Genomic DNA, 25,735 nt, shown 5'->3' with positions numbered 1-25,735 from the left:
TGGCGCCTCTGCAGGAAGTAGCGACTTCGAGATTTCCACGCAGATGCGGACTGTCTATCTGGCGCTGCCGTTTTCCATAATTTCTTGTCTGTCTATCACAGCATCTCCCCTTTCCTTTCCCTGGGCTAGGATTAGGTTAAATCTAGTATCTTCTGCAGCTCCTTCTTTACCCGGTCCAGCACATCCCCGGACAGGATGCTAAAGAAATTTGATAAGAAGGACGAAGAATCAGGTGAGTGGAGAAACTCTAGAGTTGTCCAACGGGGCGACCTCCAGATTTGATGCGTGGCTACTCCCTCCTCGCTGTTTCCAGCTGCAGAGAAAGAGCTACCGCATCTGGGCTGCAAAAATCCGGATAGTAGCAAAACGTTTCGGATTTTTCTATATATCTTGGCTTCCAGTTAGCGGACGTCAGGTTGTTTGCAGGATCTAGGGGCTGAAATTACGGGAGCTGCAATCCATCATATCGGGAATTAGTAATATACTAGGAAGGGAGAAAAATACAGCCATCCTATTTTATGAATGAAATGTTACTGTATCAGAGGTGTATATGGTATAAATTATTGCAATTAATAAGAATGTACCTACTCAGTCCAATTCTCGTTAAAAGAAAGAACTACTTTATGGATAACTCTATAAGAGAATGAATTTGCTATAGAAATATAGGAATATTTAATCTACTTTTTATTTCCTAAATTGCTATTGAAAACAAAAGAACATTTAAATTTAATTGTAAGTCACCCTGAGTCATTTACCAGAGTGAGATAGGTGGCATATAAATTTAAAATATAATTCAACTTTTTGGCCTGAAACAAAGATTAGAAATTATTGGGTAGTTTCTCTGTCTCAGTTCAATCCAGTTCACAGGATTGTTTTTGTGGGGAAAAAAGAATACAGGACTATCAATCTTATTTTTAAAAAGGTGTGATATAATAATAATTGAAGATTGCACAGACTACAAGCAAGAGCATGACAAAGTAGCAACAATGGTGCATTGGAATATCTGCAAGAAATACCATCTGTGTGCAAGCAAGAACTAAGGGGATTTACAAAATTTACACATAGTAATAGAAAATGAAAAAGCTAAAGAGACAGCAGAATAGAAGGGAAAGAACTGGAGAAAAAAAAACCTGCAAATAAAAGTAGAATAACTGTGGCAAAGTAAAGTAAAGATAATACTAATAGAAATAGGTGCCCTGGGTGCAATCCCAAAACACTTGAAGACTACTTGAACACCATTGGCATTGACAAAATCACCACCAGTCAATTATAAAAGGCAAGTTTACTCAAAACAACTTACATCCTTCAACAATAGCTTTAAAGCTACCAATCAATAATATCTGCCTATCCCAGGTCCTGGGGGGGGGGGGCATTCAATAAGTGGGTAAAATGCCAAATCCAATCTAAACATCTGGCTGATTGTAGAAGCAATCACAATATAATAAAAAGCATTGATGTTGATAGGGCCTGAGCATTTAATTAATGACTAGGAAAAATGTGTAATTCCATGCAGTTGTTGACTTTACCATATAACTTTGAAGAAAGATACAAAAGTCACAGTGAGCATCAAAAATAAACTGAAGGTGAAATTATCATAATCTGCTGAGTACATCAAAAAGGATATTATAACTTGAATAGACACAGAGACAGATGATTACCTATTTAAGATGATAGAACAGAACTTAAGGGTTAAAATATTTGAGAATCTTCAGCTGCAGGGGCAGGAAGAAAGCTAAGGAATATAACAGAAAGGTGTTAATTTTGCACGATAATTAAAATCTTGAGTGATAATTAATGGAAGGAATCTCAGGATAAGGAAAAGGAACTACTACTTAATACAGACTTGTTAAATCAGATAATTTATCTGATGATGGGTATCCATTTGGACAGTTTTAAAAGAATTAGACATGGAGAAGAATGTTGTTAGTATAGCTGTTTGTGATTGCTATATAGGTAATTCTCAATTTATGACCATAATTGGGACCAACATTTCTGTTGCTAAGCAACACAGTAGTTAAGTGAACTTTGCTTCATTTTACAATCTTTCTTGCCACAGTTGTTAAATGAATCACTGCAGTTGTTAAGTTAATAACACGGTTGTTAAATGAATGTGGTTTCCCCATTGACTTTGCTTGTCAGAAGGTCACAAAAAGGGATCACATGACCCTGGGACGCTGCAAGCGTCATAAATACATGCCAGTTGCCAAGCTGCCCAATTTTGATCACATCGTAGAGATGCTGTAACGATCATGAATGTGAAAAATAGTCATAAGTTACTTTTTCCAATGCTGTTGTAACTTTAAATTCATCTCCATCATGTGAAACTTCTCTGTATTTTATTCTTTTTTTCTTTTCCTTAATTTTAACATTGAATAGCCTTTCAATAATAAAAGATCTTCATGCTTGTGAATTTCATTAATCCTTTCTTATTTATTTGCACTGAATATGAAGTTGAGAAATATAGAATTATACTTGTCCTGAATTGCAACTGATCTGACTTAATTGCAAGGCTAAACTAATATTTTGTGACATTTCAGTTCCATTTGCACTTGAAAAGGTTAATAATTGCCTAGAATGACTGCATTTCTTCCTCTCTTAATCATTCCAACTTTTGTTATTAACTTTCAGAAATGTTATTTTTTATTAAGGGGCAAATGAACCTGGATTTTCCCAATTGAAATTTTGCCCGTAGGAAAGTCTTGATCATTAATTAAGTTGACTATCTTGTATTGCAGGTGGAGGTTCCAACCCATTCCAGCACTTGGAAAAAAGTGCTGTGCTGCAAGAAGTAAGTTTCCAAATAATGCTGGTCTTTTCTTCTAAGGAATAAATCCCTGGATATGCCTCCAAATTCTTATGTCTACACTTCTCTATCCTAGGCCCGAGTATTCAACGAGACACCTATAAATCCTCGGAAATGTGCTCATATCCTCACAAAGATTTTGTATCTCATAAACCAGGTAAAAGGGAGATTTTATTTACAAGGATTCTGTTGTACTGGCTAACAATCCTGCTCTGCTTGTCAACATTAAAGCTAAATTGCTGGAATTCCTTCATTTATTTTTTCAGTGGTGAAGGAGCTAGCAAAGTGCTCCTGCATGGTCTGAAGCAGTGAGAAAGCTGACTCTTTGTAGTGTGATCATCATTTCTCACTAACTTTCCCTCTCAGCTGGGTGAACTCTAGTTGTGAGCTTCTCTTGGCTACTTGCACAAATACTAGCAAATGTGAGTTTTTTCTTCCATTCTAGGGAGAGCATCTTGGTGTGATGGAAGCCACCGAATCATTCTTTGCCATGACCAAACTCTTCCAGTCCAATGATGTAAGTCTTTCATTGTGCATTTTGGCATTTACTTAGGGAGGAAAGAGGATGTAGGGCCTCTGTTGAGAAGGTCCATTGTCAGGGGGTTTTCTGGGGATAAGATTACGTACAAGATAAGCTTTTGATCCCAAGAATGATCAGTGTTTATTACTTAAAAACTAAATAAGCACTTCCTTGGAAAACTGAATTTTGAGTATATTTGAACATATTCTAGTACATCTGAATTGTCTATACTTCTTATAGGTGATGTTTTACTCTTATTTCACAGTTAAGTTATACCTATTAACAATAATTTCCTTGTCATCGTATGCCTATTCTTATATTTGTTTCCATCCACCTATGTTTCTAGTTCTGTTTTTAGCTTTTAGATATCCTTGAACCTACGTTTCTATACATACTTTGTTTTCTAAATGTGCTTCTTTGTTTACAGACATACATCTACACTCCAATTTGAACCTTTTGTGTGCAGTCTCCCAATTTTCCTTTGGAAATAACCTGTTCCCTTTCTTTCCCCATTGCATGATTTTTTTTGTGTGTGTTACAGTCCCTTCAAAAAGGGATTGCAGCTGCCATGTCTGGCTTTGGTAACTGGCTGTTTCTAATCAAAGCTCTACTGGGCCTCTGAAAAGCTGGTCTTGGTAGTTTGCTGAGCTCACTAGGGATCGATGTCACTGCTGAGATGACAACTTTGGCATCTCTCTCTCACAATTGCTTGATGGCCAGGCTGCATTTGCACACACCCTCTCTCTTGACAAAATATTTCCTATTTATTTATATCCTATGTTGGCTTCTCAGATTCAATTTGTATATCCAGATGCAAAATATATAGGGACCTCATCTTTTCCTGAAATACTGGCCACTTTATACGTCCTGTCAGTATTTGTACATTCTAACTCTGTTTTTTGTTCTCTGTGTCAGTCAACTCTCCGCAGAATGTGTTACCTGACCATCAAAGAGATGTCTAGCATTTCAGAAGATGTCATTATAGTAACTAGCAGGTAATGCTATCTTGAATCATTTGAACTGTATAACATTCCAAGTGTGTAACGGGGGGGAGGGGGGGAGCAGTACTAAAAAGAGATGATGAAACTGGAGTCATTAGCAAATAAAAATAAATGGTAGCTTTAAAAGGCTATTATTGAAATGCTTATATAAAGAAACCTCACCATTTAATTGATCTGGCCCAAGTTTTGAGTAATCCAAGCACACAAGATATGTTTTGATATGTGAAGCTATCCTTCTCTTTCCTCTCTTCCCAAATGTTTTTGCTTTTTAATTATATGATTTATAATTAATAATAATTATAAGGAAGTAAGGTTAAGGTTAACCACATTCAAAATTTTAAAGTGATGCCTACCAATGTTAGTCAACAATAACTGCCTGTATATGTGTGTTACACACACTGTGTGGTGTTGTGATTCAGGGTCAGCCTGTGGGTTCGGCAGTTGGGTCGGACGACTCAGAGGAGGAGGAGGGGGGTGTTGGAGAGGTTGCTGAGGGGGTTGGAGAGCTTGCTGATGAGAGCCCTCAGCCAGGCCCCTCCCACCTGGTCACGACGCAGACCCAGCTGTGTGAGCCTGACAGCGTGGATGAAGATGACCCACAGCTGGCCCTGTTCAAGGACGCCCGACGCAGGAGGCAGTCAATCAGGAGTAAACAGAGGAAGGCAATGGGGCACCTCGGAAGGAGGCAGAGAGAAGCCATGCCCTGAACTGTATAAAAGGGGAATGTGTGGGAGGGCTGGTTTGCTGTAGGCAACCGCTTGAATAGCTCCTGTTTCATGGTTCGTGTCTTGTTTTGCTCTGTTTTATGTTAATAAATTTGGCAGGCTTAGTTCCAGCCTCTTGCCGTTTGTAAAGGGGTTGTCCCTGCCTTTTCTGCAGGGCCGGTAGCAGGCTGGTACAGAACATGTGGGTTGTTTCGCTTGTCTTAGCATGTGCTGCATACCCAGCTATTGGAAATCTGTAAAGCAGGGTTAATGATCTAGTGCAGACATGTCAAACTTGTGATGTCACGTGACATCGCGCAGCGTATCGGGACGGTTTTGCCATTGGCAATGGGGTGGGCGCGGCTTCCGGATGACGCATCCGGCCCATGGGCCGGCAGTTTGACACCCCTGATCTAGTGCAATGAGTGAATCTGGTCTCACTCAGTTTTTATACAATGAAATACTACATTAATAATATGCATTGTGTATGTATGTGTGGTATACACATTTGTACTGAAAGACCTTATGTTCCTTTCATGCAACTGAAATGCCGAGGGAAGTGAATTCTTGTAGTCTAACACCTGATACAATAAATATAATACTAACATCTCTATTCCATTTTTGTCCAGTTTAACCAAAGATATGACAGGAAAGGATGACAACTATAGAGGCCCTGCTGTGCGAGCACTCTGCCAGATTACAGATGTAAGTGTGAAACTTTTGCATCTTTTCTTTTTTGCAATCCTTGTCATTATTATTATTTTTTTACATCTTTCCATCATTATCTGCATCTTCCTTTGCTTCGTTCTTAGTGGGTTTTTCCCTGTCTTTCTCCTGCATTGTTCGCTCCTTCACTATGGTCTTTGTCCATTCTTTGGAAGCCTTGGCAGATGTTCTCCTATGTCCCTTCCAACCAGCCTCCCATGTTCTGTCTTCCCTGCAGAGCACCATGCTCCAGTCTATTGAGCGCTACATGAAGCAGGCGATCGTTGACAAGGTTCCCAGTGTGTCCAGCTCTGCTTTGGTGTCATCTTTGGTGAGTAAGCGCTTGCAGAATTTATGAAATAGGCAAGAAATTTTGAGTGCTCCTTGTCTGACAGGACACCTCTTGGTTGTTTTTTTTTTAAAGTGAAAGTTATGACGGAAAACCTCAGCTGGCCCAGATACAGAAAGAATTGACAGATGAATAGTTCTTTGTCGATTCTGTGAGGAGCGGTGCGTGACCGTTCTTAATTGATGGATCCATTTGCCTCTTTGGAAGAAGCAAGGATGTGGCCCTGTGTTTGTTCTTGCTAAATTATTTTAAAGGCATGAGCTGTCACTTTTTTAGATCACGAATGAGAGAGAAAGAGAGAATAGAAAAATGATGATGTAGTGCAACTCCTGGGCAACAAAACTTCTAATCTTTTTTGGAGCTCTTATATGTCAATTGCAATGTTTCTGTTTGACGTTTGAAGCCACTTCTTGATATGTTCTCTGGCTTTTTTCCTTTACAGCACCTTCTAAAGACGAGTTTTGATATAGTAAAACGTTGGGTGAATGAAGCCCAGGAGGCAGCATCTAGTGACAATATCATGGTCCAAGTAAGAGCTTTAAAGCTAACCTGGAATGTGTAATGCTGTGGTCTGATGAATTTATGTGTACAAATATGGAAATGAAGTTGATGTCTTATCTTCCTTTGCTGCCTTGCTCCAGTATCATGCTCTTGGCTTGCTGTATCACATCCGCAAGAATGATCGCTTGGCTGTCAACAAGATGCTAAACAAGTTCATGCGTCATGGGTTGAAGTCACCTTTTGCCTATTGCATGATGATTCGAGTCGCCAGTAAACTGCTTGAAGAAGAAGCTGGAGGGTGAGAAAAAGACATTTTTTCTGTCTTCAGAGCCAGTTCTATAGAGCCAGTTCAGTATAAGTGATTAAAGGCACCAGGGTAGAAACTGGGAGAGTATGAGTTCTAGTCCAACACATGTCCTCATCAACCAACACGTGTCCTCATCAAGACATATCCAAACCACAACTCACCAATACATGTCCAAACATTTATTCTACACCATGTTGCATTTTTTTGGCCTCCAGTAAGGCCACAATTGCATAATCCGCAGTCTCTGTTGATACATCTATAAAATATTATAGACATATCAACAGAGATATTAGCAATTAGCAATCTGGTATTTTTTTAAACTCGCTATTCTCATAAAACAAGATTGAGCAGGATGAATTGAGCACTTGGAATACTGCATCCAGTTTTGGTCACCACAATGTGAAAAAAGATGTTGAAACTCTAGAAAGAGTACAGAGAAGAGCAACAAAGATGATCAGGGGACTGGAGGCTAAAACATAGGGAACGGTTGCTGGAATTGGGTATGTGTAGTTTAATGAAGAGAAGAGTGAGGGGTGACATTATAGCAGTGTTCCAATATCTCAGGGGCTGCCACAAAGAAGAGGGAGTCAAGCTATTCTCCAAAGTACCTGAAGGCAGGACAAGAAGCAATGGATGGAAACTAACCAAAGAGAGAAGCAACCTAGAGCTAAGGAGAAACTTCCTGACAGTTAGAACAATTAACCAGTGGAACAACCTGCCTCCAGAAACTGTGAATGCTCCAACACTGGAAGCTTTTAAGAAGAGACTGGACAGCCATTTGTCTGAAATGGTATAGAGTTTCCTGCCTGAGCAGGGAGTTGGACTAATGACCTCCAAGGTCACTCCCAACTTTATTATTATTATAATTATTGATGATACAGTAATGTTTTATAATCTGTGCAGTTCTTCGTTTAAATTTAAAGAATGCTGATGTTTGTACTATCTGATCAGCAGTTTTAACCCAATACTTATAAACTAAACTTTGATCACAGAAAAAAGAACCAGTGAAAGAATGTTTGAATCTAATATTTCTTTTTCTTATTTCTTGTTTGTTTGTTTCTTCTCCTAGACGGGACAGTCCTCTGTTTGATTTCATTGAAAACTGCTTACGGAACAAGCATGAGATGGTGGTCTATGAAGCAGCATCTGCCATTGTTAACTTACCTGAATGCACAGCTAAGGAACTAGCTCCTGCTGTGTCCGGTAATTATGTCTTTTTTTTTAAACAATTTCACGCTTGAGTTTGCTGAGTTGCTTGACATGTATTGGTTTGATTTGGTTTGGTTCATTTTAAATGAAGCTTTACTGGCTGCAGAATGAGCATTGTTGCTGTGTTTTATGTAAGGTTGCTTTCAGCCATGTTGCTGAAAGCAACATGGCTGAAAGATGATAGACTGTATTGCAGGGTGCTATCAATAGAGTGATATTCAAACTCATTGTTGCTTTATGGAAGAATACATATATGTGGTATCTCATCTAATGGTCTCGGTGAAAGGGCCTGATCTTGTAGTACAGTTTTTTTTAAAAAAGACAGTTTTCCAAAGGAGGAAAGAAACTTAATAAGGGAAACAGACAAGGAACTGAAGCAGGGACTATCTTGTAATCTCCAGTGGATAGTTTATAAATTATTAAAGTAAAACACAAATTTAGGACTTCTTTTGGACCTTTCTGAATGAGATAAGCTGCTCTTTTCCACATAATTTTCCTATTTCCCTGATATCTTCTTATATAACGAGGCTGCTGATAATGGACCTGAATCATCCTTTCATAAAATGGTGGGCTTAACTTCTTATAAATGTTATTTTTCCTAGTGTTGCAGTTGTTCTGTAGTTCACCCAAAGCAGCTCTTCGCTACGCAGCCGTCCGAACCCTCAACAAGGTAAGATGGATCAAAGACATTGAATTTGAAATCTAGAGCATATCTGTTAGTGATTGTTTTCCCAAGACCCAGTTTGGAATCCAAGCATCTCCACTCAAGCTGCTGGGTATTTTAAGATCCTCAAGAGAGGTCCAACTTCTACTCTTGTGGCAATGTAGGTAGATCAGGAGATCAGTCCTTGGCTTGTGTTTACCTATGAAATTCTCTTCATGAGGAAAGCTTAATTTTCTTACACTTTGCTACCTTTTCTTGCGTTTCCAGATAAAGGCAGAATGGTGCCTGCATTTCAAATAAAAAATAAGAGATGTAGATTATTTCATATCCCTGGATCAAAGTTTGGTTGAAGATCCTGATGAGTAAACTGTAATTTTACCAAACAGAGAAGAATCTAGATTAGTGGAAATTGTGGTTTAAAAAGAATAGGATCGAAGAGATGAAGACTGAGTATACGAGAAGGCAGGCAAAGGGGTGGGGGAACGAGGAGCATATTCCTGGAATAATAGATGTATCTGGCTCACTCTCTCCAGATGTACATTTGATTTGTGTACATTTAATTGTATGTCAAGGCTGTCAAGGTCACCTGATCTGTGTGAGGTGAATTCTATTTTGTTTTCTCTTTATTAGGTTGCCATGAAGCATCCATCTGCTGTGACTGCCTGTAATCTTGACTTGGAGAATCTTGTGACTGACTCCAACCGCAGCATTGCTACTTTGGCCATCACAACTCTACTGAAAACTGGCAGTGAGAGTAGCATTGACCGTCTCATGAAGCAGATCTCCTCCTTCATGTCTGAAATCTCGGATGAGTTCAAGGCATGGAAAATCATTTATGTTAGGCCTTCATCACGTTTATGTTGTGGGATGGAATGGCTGATGGGGACAATTCTAGCTGTTCATAGTGCTTGTTGAATTTCCCAATTTGGTCTAGGTTGTGGTGGTTCAGGCTATCAGTGCCCTCTGTCAAAAATATCCACGCAAGCATGCAGTCCTCATGAATTTCCTCTTCACAATGCTACGAGAGGAGGTAAGCTTGGCTGCTTGAAATGTTGTCATTATTCTTGACTCTTTGCTGTGCAGAAAAACAAGAGCCGTCCTTCCTTCCTTGCATTGAAATCCTAATGAAAACCCCTTGTAACAGAGCAGTTTTCAATTTCAGAAGGTTATAGCGAAACCAGAAGCCACTTTCCTTCAGTCAATTTTCTTGCCGATACTGTAGAGCAGGGGTGTCAAACTTGCCGCGTCACATGATGTGTTGTGACGTATTGTAACTTTTTTCCCCTTGCCAGAGCTGGGGTGGGCGCAGCTTCTGTGTGATGCATCCGGCCCATGGGCTGGCAATTTGACACCCCTGCCGTGGAGTCAGCTAGGTGGCCTCTGCACCATTGTATAGTTCACAGGCAGTTAGGCTGCCAGCCAGTGATCCTCTGATAAGTAACAATTGACAGTCTCGGCCTGAACATAAGGGATGATGCATATGTCGGAAGTATTAGGCCCCATTTCCAGAAATTTCTTTTCATTTTCCTAAGAAACAGATAAGCATATCTGTACACACTGAAGGCCAGTCTCAGGCCTAGGCTATAGAAAAAGAATAAATCAATGCCCTATTTATAAAGACATGAAGCAGAGAGGAGTCAGAAATGGTCAAAGATTGTTCAAAGAAAAACACAATGTATACGTACTGATTAAAACCTGAGTTAAAAATTAGTAACGGAAATTTGTTAGGAACTATAATTTTATGTACTAACAGGCCAGTTTTCTGGGACTTCACAGCATAATTAGGTTTTTACTTCTCACCAGTCATTTGCAGACAAAAGAATTCACATAGTGTGTGGGCTCTTTCTAGAAATGTAAATTCTTCCAAGGACAGAAATACAAATCGATCCACGGTACCTAGGGGAGCTTGATCAGATGTCTCCTATGTAATTCTTGCAGTACCCTTTTATCATAAGACCAACACGTAAGAAAAACAGTACATGAGTTCATACAGATTTTAGTCTGGGCTTGCCTAGGTGTGTCTCCTTTACAAAATAATGATCTGGCGAGTAAGAAAGGAAAGCCTACTCTGTCATACTGATCCGTTCTCCTTGCTACTTAGGGTGGCTTTGAATACAAACGAGCCATTGTTGAATGTATCATCGGTATCATAGAAGAAAATGCTGAAAGCAAGGAAACCGGCCTCTCCCACCTGTGCGAGTTCATTGAGGACTGTGAGTTCACTGTCCTGGCCACCCGAATTCTCCACTTGCTGGGCCAGGAAGGGCCAAAGACCAACAATCCTTCAAAATATATTCGTTTCATTTACAACAGAGTCGTCTTGGAACATGAAGAAGTCAGGGCAGGTATGTGCACTGGGGGGGGGGGGAAACCATGCCATAAGATACGTTGGAAACTTAGGTAGGTTACTGGTCTGCCCATTTTCACCATCATCATTTCTAACTGCTAGTACCCTTCTGGGATCTCCAAGCAAGGATCTTTTACGTTCATGCTTAGAGATCCTGAAACTGGATGTTAGACCGTCAGTTTGCAAAGCAAATTGAGGCACAGCTTTCCTCTTTTGGGTAGCCTTGGTGGAGCAGTGGGCTAATGCCTCCTTAAGTAACACCAGCTGCCTGCAATTAGTGCAAGTTCGCATCCCACCAGGCTCAAGGTTGACTCAGCCTTCCATCCTTCTGAGGTAGGTAAAATGAGGACCCAGATAGTTGGGGGCAATAAGCTGACTTTGTAATAATGCCACTTCGGGGGGGGGGTGTGTGTGTGTGAAAGCCCTAATAAGCAGGCATATAAATAGAATGAAGGCTACTGCTAAAGCTTGTAATCCGCCCTGAGTCTTTGGAGAAGGGCGGGATATAAATGGAATTAAAATAAAAAATAAATAAATTTGTTGTAGCATTTGAGCTCTTTTGTCACCAGACAATAGACAACATTTTGAAATGAGCACGTTCTTAAAAGGAAATTGTACTTAATTTCTTCTGAATTTCGTCCACGTGTAAAAAATAGTTTAATGGGTTGAGAGAAGTGCTAATTGAGCTTAATGGGAATCGGGTGCTAGGAATATGTTCAGATGCTTTAAAGAATTGCACCTAAAGATAAGGACTTAAATCCATTTAACCCTGGAACTATTGTAATAGTGTTTTCCTAATCACGTTTGGCTGCAGTAACATTATATACAAAAAAGCTAAATAAATGACAGATGTCTAAATATCTTCCCTGTCTTTTCCAGTTACTCACTCCTTCTGCTTTTTTTCACTTGTTTGCAGGTGCAGTGAGTGCTCTGGCGAAATTTGGGGCTCAGAATGAGGAAATGCTACCAAGCATCCAAGTATTACTGAAAAGGTGAGCTTTGGGCGTAGCAGCTTGCCCAGGTGGCAAATTTGGAAAACGAAAACATGCAATGTAAAAATGTAGAGCTAGTGAAAAATTTGGTCTGTGCTGAAATTACAATAAGTCTCTTTAAGAGGATTAGATTCCATAGTCACTAGGCACATTGAGCACATTTTTGAGCCATTTTCCAATTGTCCTAAATGGCCAGTGATAGGTATCTGATCATAATTTCTAAAAAAAAAAAAGTGTTAATCCAAGCAGTCCTCAATTTATGACCAGTGACTTAGTGACCGTTCAAAGTTACCCACAGACTCCCCAAAAGCTACTTGTGACCTGGTTCAAAGTTATGGCAGCTGCAGCACCTCCGCAATCACTCATCCACCCAAAGAGAGATTAGGCCAGCTCTAGCAGGTACAAATCAGCTGTAGCTTGCAAGCCTCTAGCTTCCTTCCATTGCAGGTACCAAGTATCTTTTCTCAATTTTATGTAAGCAGACAAAATTAATTCTTACCCTGTTATTGTAATGTGTTATGTTATGCTTCCTGATTGGTTACACTGATTTAATGTTCTAGATGGGGGGTCTCAGGAAATATACATTCCTCCAACTGACCAGAATCCTCTTTTTTTTAAAAAACAAAAACCTTCAGGTGTGTGATGGATGATGACAATGAAGTCAGAGACAGAGCTACTTTCTATTTAAGTGTATTGGAGCAGAAGCAAAAGGCCCTCAACGCTGGCTACATTCTGAATGGTATCTTAAGTTCGTTGTTCATTGCTTTTTTAAAAAAAATTAAGTCACTCATATTGTTGGAACTTGACACGTGATAAAACAAGTCAGGGTTGAAAATTGTTAAATGCCCTCAAGTTTTACAACATTTGATCTCAGAATAATAACATTTATAAATCAATATATTTTGGCGTGGTGGTGGTTTTATAAAGCTTTTAAGCCCATTTGAAAACAGAAATTTTAAATTGCTTAAGAACTGAAAGCGATCTGATGTAGTTCGCTCAAACTTCATAAAATTATAAATTGCCTACATTCAGACTAGAAAGAAAGGCATACGCTGGTGTATTTTCCTCTATCCAAACCCTGGAATGATGCACACAATTTTACTCATAACTTTCTTTTTATTCATTACCTCGAATACTTTTCACGTTGCATGCATCCCATCCACTTTTTGTCTTAGGTCATATCCCCACTAATAAGTCATAGTATCTACTCGTCATCCCACCGTTATTGTGTCAGTGATGAGGGCAAGCCTTAAATCACCTCTGTTGATTTGGTGATTTATTTAATGAAATTTCCAGGTCACCAGCTCCAGACCACTCTAGCTAATGAAGGATTTTTATGGAATACCAATTCCAACCACCCAAGGGAACCAGTCCTTCTCATCTCTTTCCAGCTCCAGTGATGACTGAGACAGTAGAAGATACTGTTAGTCACTAGCAGGGAAAAGGCCGTAGGCAAGAATGTTTCTCCTTGGAGTCAGTTCTGTTCGAGAACTGGGTCAGACGGTGTAAGGATTGTGTCAGCCATTTAGCCAGGTTATAGGTAGGGATGTCTCATACCGCTACAATAGATCTGAGGGGGACTCCTATCTTGTGTATTTTGGGGAGTCTAAAATCTCGCTGGGGCAGCATCTGTTTCCCTCATTTTCCACCATTTCTTCTCTGTTATACAGCTGTTTTGTTTGAACTGGCTGAGATAAGCATTCAGTTGTGACCATCGTTCTCATTTTCTGATGTCTTTGTTGGTCTACATGCTGAGAGAGTCATTGAGCAGAGCGAATGCCTTCATTTCATCATCTGAGCGGCCTCAGTTCTTTATTTACACGTTTAAGACACAGCCATCAATGTCTTCTTTATGTGAGGGCTGGAAAAGGAACAAGGCATGATTTCCTATCCCCGCTTATCTCTCAGTAACTGGCACATTTTGGTGTAGTGCATGGGTAGGCAACCTCATGGACTTCAACTCCCAAAATTCCTGAGTCAGCTATGCTGACTCAGGAATTCTGGGAGTTGAAGTCCATGAGTCATAAAAGAGCCGAGGTTGCCTACCCCTGGTGTAGTGCAACATTCAGAATTCAATTGCCTACTGGCTGGAAGCCTTTTGGTTGATGACACTGATGGTTCTTTTTGAACGCCTGTGGGTCAACAGACGCGGCTAACACAGCATGAAGAGGAAAGGCAGAGAGCACCCTAATTTCTAGCTTTGCTCCTCTTTGGTAGTAACATTAGCTGTCTGAGCAGACTGTACTGTGATGCATGGCAGAGCCCCCTTGTCACATATGTTTGAGCCTTAAATGGAAACAGATGTATGCCAGATGCTGCTTCTCCTCTAGGGATTAGAGGTTTCCAGAAGTAATCTTTTGAGGATATGCTTGAAATACACACATTCATTAGGCTAAACAAATAGATGCCATTGCTTTTGGAAATGGGTACAAGAAATTAAGCTGTGTGTGTGTGGGGCGGGGTTTCAACTGGTAAAACCCCAGGCTCTTTCAGTAGAACGAACCATATAGAGTCATAGAAGAAGACAGTTACCTGTGCTTTAATTTAGAAGCTAGCAAAGACTTGTCTGGTTTCTTGCATTTTGTGGGGGCTCAACCTTTCTCTTTTCCAGGATTGACAGTATCTATCCCTGGCCTAGAGAGGGCTCTGCATCAGTATACTCTGGACCCCTCTGAAAAACCCTTTGACCTCAAGTCTGTTCCCTTGGCAACTGCCCCCATCATTGAACAAAGAGCAGGTAAGAGAAAGGAAAGCCATTTTCCTGGTCTAACATAGAATCCACCTTTTTAATCCTTATCAAAATGTTTCGGGTTGGATTCGAGAGGGGAAATTTTGGCAGAAGCAACTGTGAAATTATGAACTGTTTGTCCTTCATTTTATTGAACATCTGAAAGTATTTCATTTCCCCTTCTGTTGGCAAGTAATTTACATTTTACCATTAACCTTTTGCATCATTATTGTTATGAACCTGCTTCTAGCTCCAATTATCTCCCACTCCTCCTGCCACCCACCCTTTTTTTCCTAAACAGCCTGCAAAAACAAACTTGTGGGTGGACTTGCATCCCTTTTGAATTACCATAGCATATCTTTCAGTCCTGTTTGCTGCATTTTTGTACTATTATTGTGCTTTTCTTGCCCTTCCATAGAAAACACTCCCACCTCTGCAGTAAAGCAGTTGGAGAAAATAGCAACAACCCGACAAGAGATATTCCAAGGTTTGTTTGCACTGATTGTTGTGTAAAACAAAGTATAATGCAAGATGTTGCTTTGTTGTACATTCGGCCTGTTTGATTTCTAGAATCTTACTTCCTTTACAGAAGCTTGTAAAATTCTGAGACTTTTTCCCCCCCTTCTACCACACCTTATAAAAAGATTGGTTTTTATTCCAAGTTCACAGATAAGGGAACTGAGGCTGAGAGAAAGCAATTAACCTAAACCCGTAGCCTTGAATCAGCTTTTTCCAAACCTAGAACTCTCCAGGTTCAATGGATTGCAAGATAAGATAAGATGAGATGAGATAAGATAAGATAAGATAACCTTTATTGTCATTTTTTTTACTGTGGGCACAACGGCACACATCAAAAATGAAATTTAGTTGCCATCTTGAGTATTGCATTTGATGGGGCTTGTAGTTTGCTTGATCTGGAAGGTGTGGGCTGAAGAAGGATGCTTTAAGACAGACATGTCAAACACAAGGCCTGGGGGCCGGATCCAGCCCGCGAAGTGGTTTCATGTGGCCCGCGAGGCCATCCTGGAAACAGTGAGGGAACGGCCCCCACTGCCTTGGCCCTGGCCCAGAGACCCTCCTCCTGCCAGAGACCCTCAGATCTGTCCCACTCCTGCCCAGGCCCCCATAGGCACCCTTGATGCGAACAATGTACAACTGGCCATGCCCACCCAGTAGGCCACGCCCACCCAGGCCACACCCACCCGGCCCCCTGAGGGCAACCGCAATGGTGATGCGGCCCTCAATGAAATTGAGTTTGACACCCCTGCTTTAAGATCATGTTGGAGTAGGAATTTGAATCTGGATATTATCCAGCACTCTAGAAACCAGACCACATTTACATATTTCAACTGAGCACTTCTGTTTATATGTTGTACTTGGGGGTTACTTCAAAGGCAGGAGATGACACAAAATACTCAACAGCTTCTAAATTGAGGAATTTCCATCTAAATTCTTTTGTTAAGAACTTCTTTATTTAATATAGATTTCAGCCCACCCGGGGGGGGGAGGTTTTTTTTCCTTACATGTTACTAATTTCCAACAATAGAACCAGCTTGGTGAAGACACCGGGCTAGAAACTGGGAGGTTTTGAATTATAGTCCTGCCTCAAGAATGGAGCCAGTTGGATGACTTTGGGATAGTCATTCTCTCTCACCCTCAAAAAGAGGCAAAGGTAAATCATTTCTGAAAAAACAGAATTGTCCAGGTAGTTGCCATAAGTCAAGAATAATTTAAAGAAAGAAAAGTCTAATAACCCCAAACAAAATTCCAGTCAACAAACTCTGCTTAGATCCTAAAACCTTTTAATAACTGCTCCAATTGCTTTCTAATTGTTTTCTTTCTTTGAAAGAGTCAAATCTAGATCTTCAATTTTTAATAACTATATTCAGAGTAACAGTGTGTACCACCTTGGGAGTATATAATAATGATATTAGCACAGAAGGAATCCTCTGAGAAAAATCAGCTCATCGTTGGAGACATACTTTCAACATACTTTCCTGGGAATGCTGTATTTTTTAAAGAAGTTACAGCTTATGCGTATGGAAAAAGTCTACATTGAACTTTCCAGTAGATGCAATCTGAAAACTTTCTCCTTTTACACTTAACTCTATAGAAATATAGTTATGACACTAAACAGAAACCCATGAATGTTTTTTGCTCTCTTCCAGAGCAATTGGCTGCTATTCCAGAGTTCCAGGGACTTGGGCCACTGTTCAAGTCTTCCCCTGAGCCAGAGGCACTTACAGAATTGGAAACAGAATATGTGATCCGTTGTACAAAGCATACTTTCTCCAGTCATATGGTGTTCCAGGTGGGTGGTGTTGAAAAAAAGCATTCACATAGTTAATCTCACCGACACGATGGAAGATATGTACATGTATCGTACCTAATAGTTTTCAGTGTAATATCAATACATTATTTCTTTAGCTACACTTTGTGCATTTTAGTTGCACTTTTGTATTCTTTTGTATTCTCTGAGTGCAATGTTGCCCAACCAGCTAATGATATTGGCATAAAACTGAGCCTCACAGTAATTTTCCAGTTGCATCTCTAAAGGGAAGTTTGAAAATAATTCTGTTTTGTTTTCATCTAAATGTGGTTTCTTGAATCATCCAAGTGTAGGGTTTAGGAAAATAAGTCGTATTTTTAAACCTTGATTTATTTCCTCAGCATGTCCAGGGTTGTTAAACCCAGATTTTAACAACGGGGAGTAAAGTTAATTAAAAATGGAAACAAAAGGCTGTCAATCTTTGTTGCTGTTTCAAAGCAAAGGGACTGTACAATCCAGTATTGTATGAATTCTGGAATTCAGTGAATTCACATTCACTGAAGGGACTTGTTTAGCATGACACTTTCTAGAGGTCTGAAGATCTCCTTTAGCTTGATAAATTGAAACTGTGACTAGAGGATTAAACCAATTGACAAGCAGAAGTTCTTATTATAGTTCTGTGATACAGAGAGGCTTCAATAAATGGAATTTCTTCTACTGCAATGTTTCTACTAAAGCCACTGAAAATTTTATCATTTTATCATTATTCAAATGTAGATCAGTGAAGCTAATAAATATAGGGACTCTGAAATGATATTGTATGTATCTATGGAGATTCTCAGTCATCTAGGTCATGATTGTCCCGAAGTTGCTTTTTTCAGGCGGCAACTAGACTTTGTTTTTCTTTCAAGATGTTTCGCTTCTCATCCAAGAAGCTTCTTCAGCTCTGACTGGATGTAATAAGCATGATAGTCCAAGAAGCCATCATTCCAAAAATACTATTAAACTTCACTGGGCAACTTGCTCAGAAATAATTGCACTGCAGATCGAACACTCACAATTATTAGTTATACTGAAGAAACTGGAAACTGCCTTCTAGAGAGATCTTGTAAACTGAGGATTTTCAGCTGAATATACAGTATATATAAAGTATGAACCATGAAATATCATTTTGTAAGTTGCACAGACTGTATACAGTACTGCAGACAAACGTTGCTTGCCTCTTTTTTTAAAAAAAATGATGCTTGGTTTCTTAATGCCGAAAGTTTTGTTTTATGCTCTTGATACGCTTTTACTTTTTCTGATAGTTTGACTGCACAAATACACTGAATGATCAGATTCTGGAAAATGTCACAGTGCAGATGGAGCCAACGGAGGGATATGAGGTCATTGCTTATATACCTGCCAAAAGCTTGCTGTACAATCAGCCTGGTACATGCTACACATTGATTGCTTTGCCTGAAGAGGATCCCACAGCAGGTGCCAATATTTTATCTTTTTCCTTAATTTATCCACCCCTACTTCATCTGCTCATTGGGTGGAGTCATAGGTAGATTCATTTCTATAGGTGCAAAATAAATGTGGGATTTTAAAAAAAACTCATTTCAAAAATCAAAGCTTAATCTTTTAAAAAGAAAACTCACTCTAAGTGAGATTGTTCAAATTGGTACACACCTTTCAATAAACAAACTTGCATACGCAAAAAGAGGTAGCAGTCTGATCATTATGCCTCCAAAGAAAACATAGATAATTTTACAGGCAAATCTGACAATGCACAATGTTTTTTTTAAAAAAAACCCCAAATGGGAACAGAATAAGCCAAGGTGGTAAGAAAGGAAGAACATTCACTTCCAGGGCTCACTGTTGTGTGACCTCTGCTTTGTCCTCTTTGCAGTGGCTTGCACTTTCAGCTGCATGATGAAATTCACTGTGAAAGATTGTGATCCAAATACTGGTGAAGCTGAGGAAGAGGGCTATGAGGATGAATATGTGGTAAGAAAGAACTTCAATGCAGGTTATATCAACTCTTTCCATTGTCAACCAGTCAGGTGATAATCCACTTCAATGTCACCATAGGGTGCAGTGTGAGCCACTGATAAAATATAACAACAGTTTCTTTAGTGACCTTTCAAAGTTACAGCAGGACTGGAAAAAATGGCTTACGACTGTGTTTCACACTTAGAACTGTGGCGGCCTTCCCAAGGTCACGTGATCAAAATTGAGACTCGTGACAACCAACTCATGCTTATGATGGCTGCAGTGTCCCAGGCGCACCTTTTATTCTGACAAGCAAAGTCAATGGGGAAGCCAGATACACTTAACAACCATGTCTCTAACTTAACAGCTGTGGGATTCACTTAACAACTGTGACAGGAAAGGTCATAAAATGGGGCAAAATTCACTTAACCGTCTCACTTAACAACAGAAATGCTGGACTCCATTACACTCATAACTTGAGGACTACCTTATTTCATCAGTGGAGCCCCATGACATGATCTGATGAATGATTTTATTATTTACACCAAGAAACAGGTCCACCTTGCACACCAGTTGGTTTTATTGGGCCAAAGAATGAACTTAATGAAGACTCTGAGCTTATAAGTGGATAAGTCTCAGCATGTCCAGATGTCTCAGGGTCAGCCCTGGAGCTTTTTGCTGGAGCTCTGCCTGACTTGGCTAGTAGCCAGCTGGTTTTGCAGACATAATCTTGAAGGGTTATGTGCTCTAAGCTAGCCATAAATAAAGTGGCTTGTTCCAATTGTCTTTGCATGTAATAGTTTGAGCAGAATACTTTTGTAACGAAATTCCTTTGTCACTTAAGCTACACGTTAAACTAATATTTTTCTTTCTCTCTCTCTCTCTCTTTTTGTCTGCGATAAGAATACATCGTTATATGTTTTCCAGAAAATGTAACTTACAAGCTGAGTGTAGAGCAATAATGATCACTAGATTTATTCCTGTGTTGGAAGCTATTGATTTGCTGTCTGCTTTAAGTATAGTGGAATTGCTACTGTGAACTCTTAAATTGGAAAGGCAGGTGTTGGTTTGCTCCCAGACAGCATATGGAAGTTCAGGACCGTGCAGATTCTGGCAAAGCCATAATGAATTAAAATAGGTGACTTAAGAACAATCCAGCTTTATGTAAGCTGATTGGAGTTGTCTAGAGTCAAAGTGCCTGCTAAGTATATTGGTGATCAGGAACTATCACCAATCTGAAATGTCAGTGGAAAAACAACACTTATCAGTTAGCCTATTTTGGAAAGAAGATGGGAAGGCTCGGATGCACAATGGCCAGGGCCGAACCATTGTCCTTTTCCTGATCAGTGTATTATAATTACAAGGTTTGTGAAATGCACTTCTTGACAATAACATTGTATGCACAGGGAAGCAAGCATACCTCTCTGCCTTTTTCCATGCTGTTTCAGATTTCCATTCCAATGAATGCATAATCCAAGTTTGGTGTGTGTGCATGAAGTTGGGGTTTGAAAAGTTCCTTATTCTGGAGATTTAAAGCTTGTACCCGAGGAGTCCTTGGTGCTCTCTGAGCTTGCTTGTTTTCTTGCAGACATTTTATTGCCCAAACAAGGTAACATCTTCAGTGCACTCCTTCCTAGTACTGATGACGTTACCTAGTTTGGGTAATGAAACGTCTGCAAGAAAACAAGCAAGCTCACAGAGCACCAAGAATTCCTCATGTCAACTCCAAGCTACAGATACTCTCTTTTATTAGAGCTTGTACCCAAATCATCAAATTCATGAAAACTTTAGCACAAGAATGCTGAAGAATTAGATTTTTTAAAAAAAAATAAATATGGTTAAAGTATGTTTTTTTTTCTTTTGAAGTGTCTCGTGTTGTAATCAGATGCTGAACTTCTGGGATTCCTAAAAGGGAAGAGGTAGTGTCTGAACACTGTAGAAATCAAACGTTGTAAAGCCCTGAAAGCCTCTTCCTGAGCATCATTTGCTATATTTGATTAAACACTTCCCAGTATGGATTAAAAATATCTTACGCTTCTTCCCCCACACTTCATCTCAAAAGAAATGAAAACTTAAGCTGCCATACTCTGCACGAGAGATAAACTAGTCCAATTCCACATTTAGTGAGGGACCCGGTGAAATCGTTGCAAATAAATATATTTCCCACTTAATGCTTGGAGAGGAAAAGAAGAAAAGAGCCTGCAGCAGACTTCCACTAAGTAGCCAGTTTTGATCACTTTAAAATGTAACATTTGAAACTGCCTTTCCTGAGCTAAGCCATTGCTCCATTAATTTCAAACCAATCTCTGCTGGCTAGAAGTGGTTCTCCGGCTGAAACTTTTTTGTTTTTGTTTTGAGTAATATCTTTTTATAACTATATAATTATGGGTATATAATTTTATAACTCTACAGTAAGTAAAATTGTAATTCTATAGTTTAAATCTCTGCAAACATTCAGGATGGGAGATCTTTCCACTGAGTGTTTTTCAAACTCAATTTACTGTACTACCACTCAGCAATAAAACCCAGTACTATTATTAGTAATGCCCACAGGTTTTTATCGCTTTTGTCAGAATGACAAAAGCCAAGTTGTACTTTTGGGGCACATGTGTTACATACAGTATCTGTAGAATGTGGGCATAGCTCACATTGCCGTGCTGCTCTTCTCAACATGATTCTTTACCTATTCTAAAGGTAAAGGTTCCCCCGCACATGCGTGCTAGTCGTTTCTAACTCTATGGGCCGGTGCTCATCTCCGTTTCAAAGCCGAAGAGCCAGCGCTTGTCCGAGGACGACTCCGTGGTCATGTGGCCGGCATGACTAGACGCCAAAGGCGCACGGAAGGCTGTTACCTTCCCACCGTAGTGGTCCCTATTTTTCTATTTGCATTTTTACGTGCTTTCGAACTGCTAGGTTGGCAGAAGCTGGGACGAGTAACAGGCGCTCACTCTGTTACGCGGCACTTGGGATTCGACCCGCCAAACTGCCGACCTTCCGATTGACAAGCTCAGCGTCCTAACCCACTGAGCCACCGCGTCCCTGCACCCCTATTCTACTGCCCTTTAAAATTTATCAGTGTTGCAGGAGAGATAAGATAGAGGTCTTCAAATAACTATTGTTGCTTTAAAATCTGGTCAGTTTTCTAAAGAGCTCACAGAGAAGCTCCAGGGTAATTCACTGTCAAATGTCTTCATTAGCTAGAAGATCTGGAAGTAACCGTAGCAGATCACATCCAGAGGGTTTTGAAACCAAATTTTGGAGCAGCCTGGGAAGAAGTTGGTGATGAATTTGAAAAAGAAGAGACTTTCACATTGTCCACTGTTAAAACGCTGGAAGGTAGGTAAAGAGAACACGCTAGTGCACAGCTCTTGATTCCTATGCTTTAGAAAAGTTAATGTTGTAAACTGGATTGTTACATGATTTCCTGTAAGCGTTTGGAAGCCTTCTCAAATCAGACCCGGCATAATCACATAGAAATGTATTTTAGGATAGCATGAACTAAACATTCCTATTCCTTTTTTCAGTGGAAATCTTTGAATTCTGATAACAGTCTGAGAAGAAGATTTCCTAGTGGCAGGGTGGAAAAAAATCTACAAAGATAGTTCAAAATTCCATTGTCTGTTAATATGATTGCAAAAGTAGATCGAAAGTAATTATTTTAGAACCAGCACCTCTAGGAACCACAGTGAAGATCTCAGTAATTATAGGCTGCTTGAAAAATTATAGCAATTATAGGCTGCTTGAAAAATTTCCTCCCTAGCCCTTTGAAAAGAATAAATGACTGTGTTTGACAGGAGAGAAAACGGAATCTTTGTTTTTGATGTCCATACAAATTGAGGTTTAAAATTCTTGCCGATTCCACCAAATTAATACAGCTGAAGATGGTGAGACCCAGCCTGCAAGAGCTCTCACTGAATTTTCACTCTTTCTCGGGACTCAGATTGTAGGGATTGTTGAATGGCTACAAACGAAGACACCTGGTCTCTGTACTTTACTGTTTGTTTCTTGGAGAAAATGACATCTACTTTCTCTGGGAATAGGGACCATAGTAATCTAGTTGTGTAAGCAAACTAAACAGAAGCAAGCATAAAGGACAAAAAAAATATGAGGTCCAGTATTTTTATTTCCACAGAGGCAGTGGGCAATATTGTGAAATTCCTGGGAATGCAACCATGTGAGCGGTCAGATAAAGTCCCAGATAACAAGAACTCTCACACTTTGTACCTGGCAGGTGAGTTTTTGTATGCCCTCTTGGCTGATCTCAATGGGGTTTTTTTGTTTTGCGATGCCTAAATCAGTATTGACTCCTGGCGACTGCTAGGACAGATCCCTGCAGTTTTCCTGGCAAGATTTCAGAAGTAGATTGCCATTGCCTTTTTCCTAAGGCTGAGTAAGAGTGACTTGCCTAACCCAGGGGAAGAACTCATGGTCTCCCAATTTCTAGCCTGGTGCCTTTTCAGCAGACTAATTCTTCTAATTGGTTGAATCCATTCTAAAGTGTCTGAAAAATAATATTAGCTTAATGTAAAGTCACTCCTTTTTCTCAGTGAACTATACAGCCATTCAATCTACCTTGGTAATATGAATGTAGCACATGCTCTCACTAATACAAAAGATAGTTCATCCTAATAGTCCCACAGATGTGGAAGCAGTATCATAAATTTTCTTCAAGCTTTATTATTCTCATATATGTGGATATTTGTAAGACATACACTAATGCCAGAGATCCCGGTGGAATATGATCTCTATCCGTAAATGATATTTAAACCAGGGGTCCCCAACCTGTGGTCCACAGCCCGGGAGAGTGCCATGGCCTCCTGGCCACTGGGCCACGGGACAGGCTGGCCAGTGTGCGCACATCTGCGTGCACAACCCACTTGCGCTAGCGCTGTGGCCTCGGGGTGCGAAAATGGGATAATGATGCACCTTGGGGTGCGAAAATGGGATACCGCTGTGCCTCGGGGCATCAAAACGGGCTGCTGCCGCACCTTGGGGCGCAAACACAGGACACCGCCGCACCATGGGGTGCGAAAGTGGGATGCCGCCATGCCTCAGGATGTGAAAACGGGATGCTACTGCACCTCGGGGTGCGAAAATGGGTGCCGCACAAGAACAGGACAGGGCTAGTGAGTATCACATGGGTGCTAGTCGAGTCCCATTTGCATCACGTGTGCTTGCGGCCCCATGTGCACATGGGTGCACGCATGTAAAATGCTTCCCCCTTCCTTTCCCTCCATTCCGCCAACCGAGAAAGGTTGGCGACCTGTAAACTAAACTATATGAGCCCATTGTTTGATTAATGATAATAGTAGGGTTCATAGTTGCCCCAGATTCTGCAAGGGGATTGCCCCCTTTTTCACTATAATCCCACTGAAGAGATAAAACACTACAAATGATTTATGTTACAGTTCAGTTATAAGATTGTTTGGCCATTGACCAAAACACCATCAATGTACTAAATATTCTTAATGGTAAAGCAGGAGGATAATTAACTCCCTTTTTAAAAAGCATGTTTAGTTTGGTAATTTACTTCGATTCCTTCAAGAATGGAAATATATAATTCCAGCCATACATGCTGACAAAAGTATTCCTGTCTTTGATCTGCTACAGGTGTATTTCGAGGTGGTCATGACCTCTTGGTTCGTTCTCGCCTTGTCCTCACAGAAATTGTGACAATGCAAGTGACAGCTCGGAGTAAAGAAGAACTTCCTGTGGATGTTGTCATGGCTTCTGTTGGCTAAGCTCATTTTAAGGCTGTCTGCTTCAGACCCCAAGGCTAAAGAGACCTCTTTCTACTGCTCTGGACATTGGAAGAAATACTAGAACACTGGCATCAGTTTTTACTCTAATTAGAAATGAAAGCTAAGTGTGTAGGTTTATAACCACAAGAATGTTTCTGTGAAATACTGAATTGGTTATTTCTTCATGTTTTCCAGGCTACTTCGAAAGAACATCCCTTTTATACCAAGGTGCCTAAGAACACTAAAGTAGTTGGCACTAGCTCCTGTTCTGGTCACCATGTGTCAGATTCATTATGTGATTAGCCAGGCCCTTTTCAACTGGGGCAATTGTTATATTTTACCACCTTTCTAAACCCTTACATATATATTATAAAATAAAAATACGGACGTCACGCCAGCAACACTGCTACTCTCAAGAATATGAAAATAAATACATTTTATCTCTTAGGCAAATGATACTGAAAAGATATTCACAACACACAGGTCTAGTTGATTTGATTGATTTATATCAAACTTGCCTTCATTTTCAATTTGTTAATATTTGTAGGCAGACTGAATTGAAAAAGTGCTAGGGTGGAAAAAAAAACAGGAATATGAATTTCACAAGAAACTGGCAGGTAATCTAGAGTAGAAAGCCAGAGTGAAAAAAAATGCTAAAGCATCCGTTGTTTCAAATCATGTCATTGATATTTAGAAAAGGGGATATTTAAGGAAATTGCTCATTTTCATATTACTTCATGTTTCTAAAAATCATTTGTGTCAGTAAAACAGCCTAAATTGTTCTATGAGTGGGCATCTATTAAGTGTTGTTGATTTTGATTTTGTAAAGGCTGGTACTGTGTTTGTTCTATTCTGACTAGATTTTATACATAAAATTTGTGCCATATAATTAAAGAATAAACAGTGTTTTTCTTAGTA

At 39.9% G+C, this 25,735-nt stretch overlaps 1 protein-coding gene across 1 annotated transcript; it reads left to right on the top strand.

The window, feature by feature from the left end:
- On the top strand, positions 1-25,735 carry COPG1 (COPI coat complex subunit gamma 1). Its single transcript, XM_083355339.1, has 24 exons — positions 1-232; positions 2,736-2,788; positions 2,880-2,960; positions 3,249-3,320; positions 4,239-4,318; positions 5,658-5,733; positions 5,972-6,064; positions 6,525-6,611; positions 6,724-6,881; positions 7,960-8,093; positions 8,702-8,769; positions 9,394-9,582; positions 9,698-9,793; positions 10,865-11,108; positions 12,027-12,102; positions 12,738-12,841; positions 14,714-14,839; positions 15,249-15,317; positions 16,999-17,141; positions 18,407-18,578; positions 18,994-19,091; positions 22,274-22,412; positions 23,209-23,307; positions 24,687-25,735. The coding sequence occupies exons 1-24, from the start codon at positions 196-198 to the stop codon at positions 24,815-24,817; spliced, it is 2,625 nt and encodes an 874-aa protein (XP_083211465.1). The 5' UTR covers positions 1-195; the 3' UTR covers positions 24,818-25,735.

Source organism: Vipera ursinii (assembly GCF_947247035.1).
Source record: "Vipera ursinii genome assembly, chromosome: 2".
NCBI lineage: Eukaryota > Metazoa > Chordata > Lepidosauria > Squamata > Viperidae > Vipera > Vipera ursinii.
This window is presented reverse-complemented; position numbering and strand designations above follow the sequence as displayed.

Excerpts from the sequence above, each read along its gene's own strand:
- COPG1 (XM_083355339.1), top strand. The coding sequence starts at position 196 with ATGCTAAAGAAATTTGATAAGAAGGACGAAGAATCAG. Across the intron at positions 2,961-3,248 it reads TTTTGTATCTCATAAACCAG|GGAGAGCATCTTGGTGTGAT; the intron begins GTAAAAGGGAGA and ends CTTCCATTCTAG. Across the intron at positions 11,109-12,026 it reads ACATGAAGAAGTCAGGGCAG|GTGCAGTGAGTGCTCTGGCG; the intron begins GTATGTGCACTG and ends ACTTGTTTGCAG.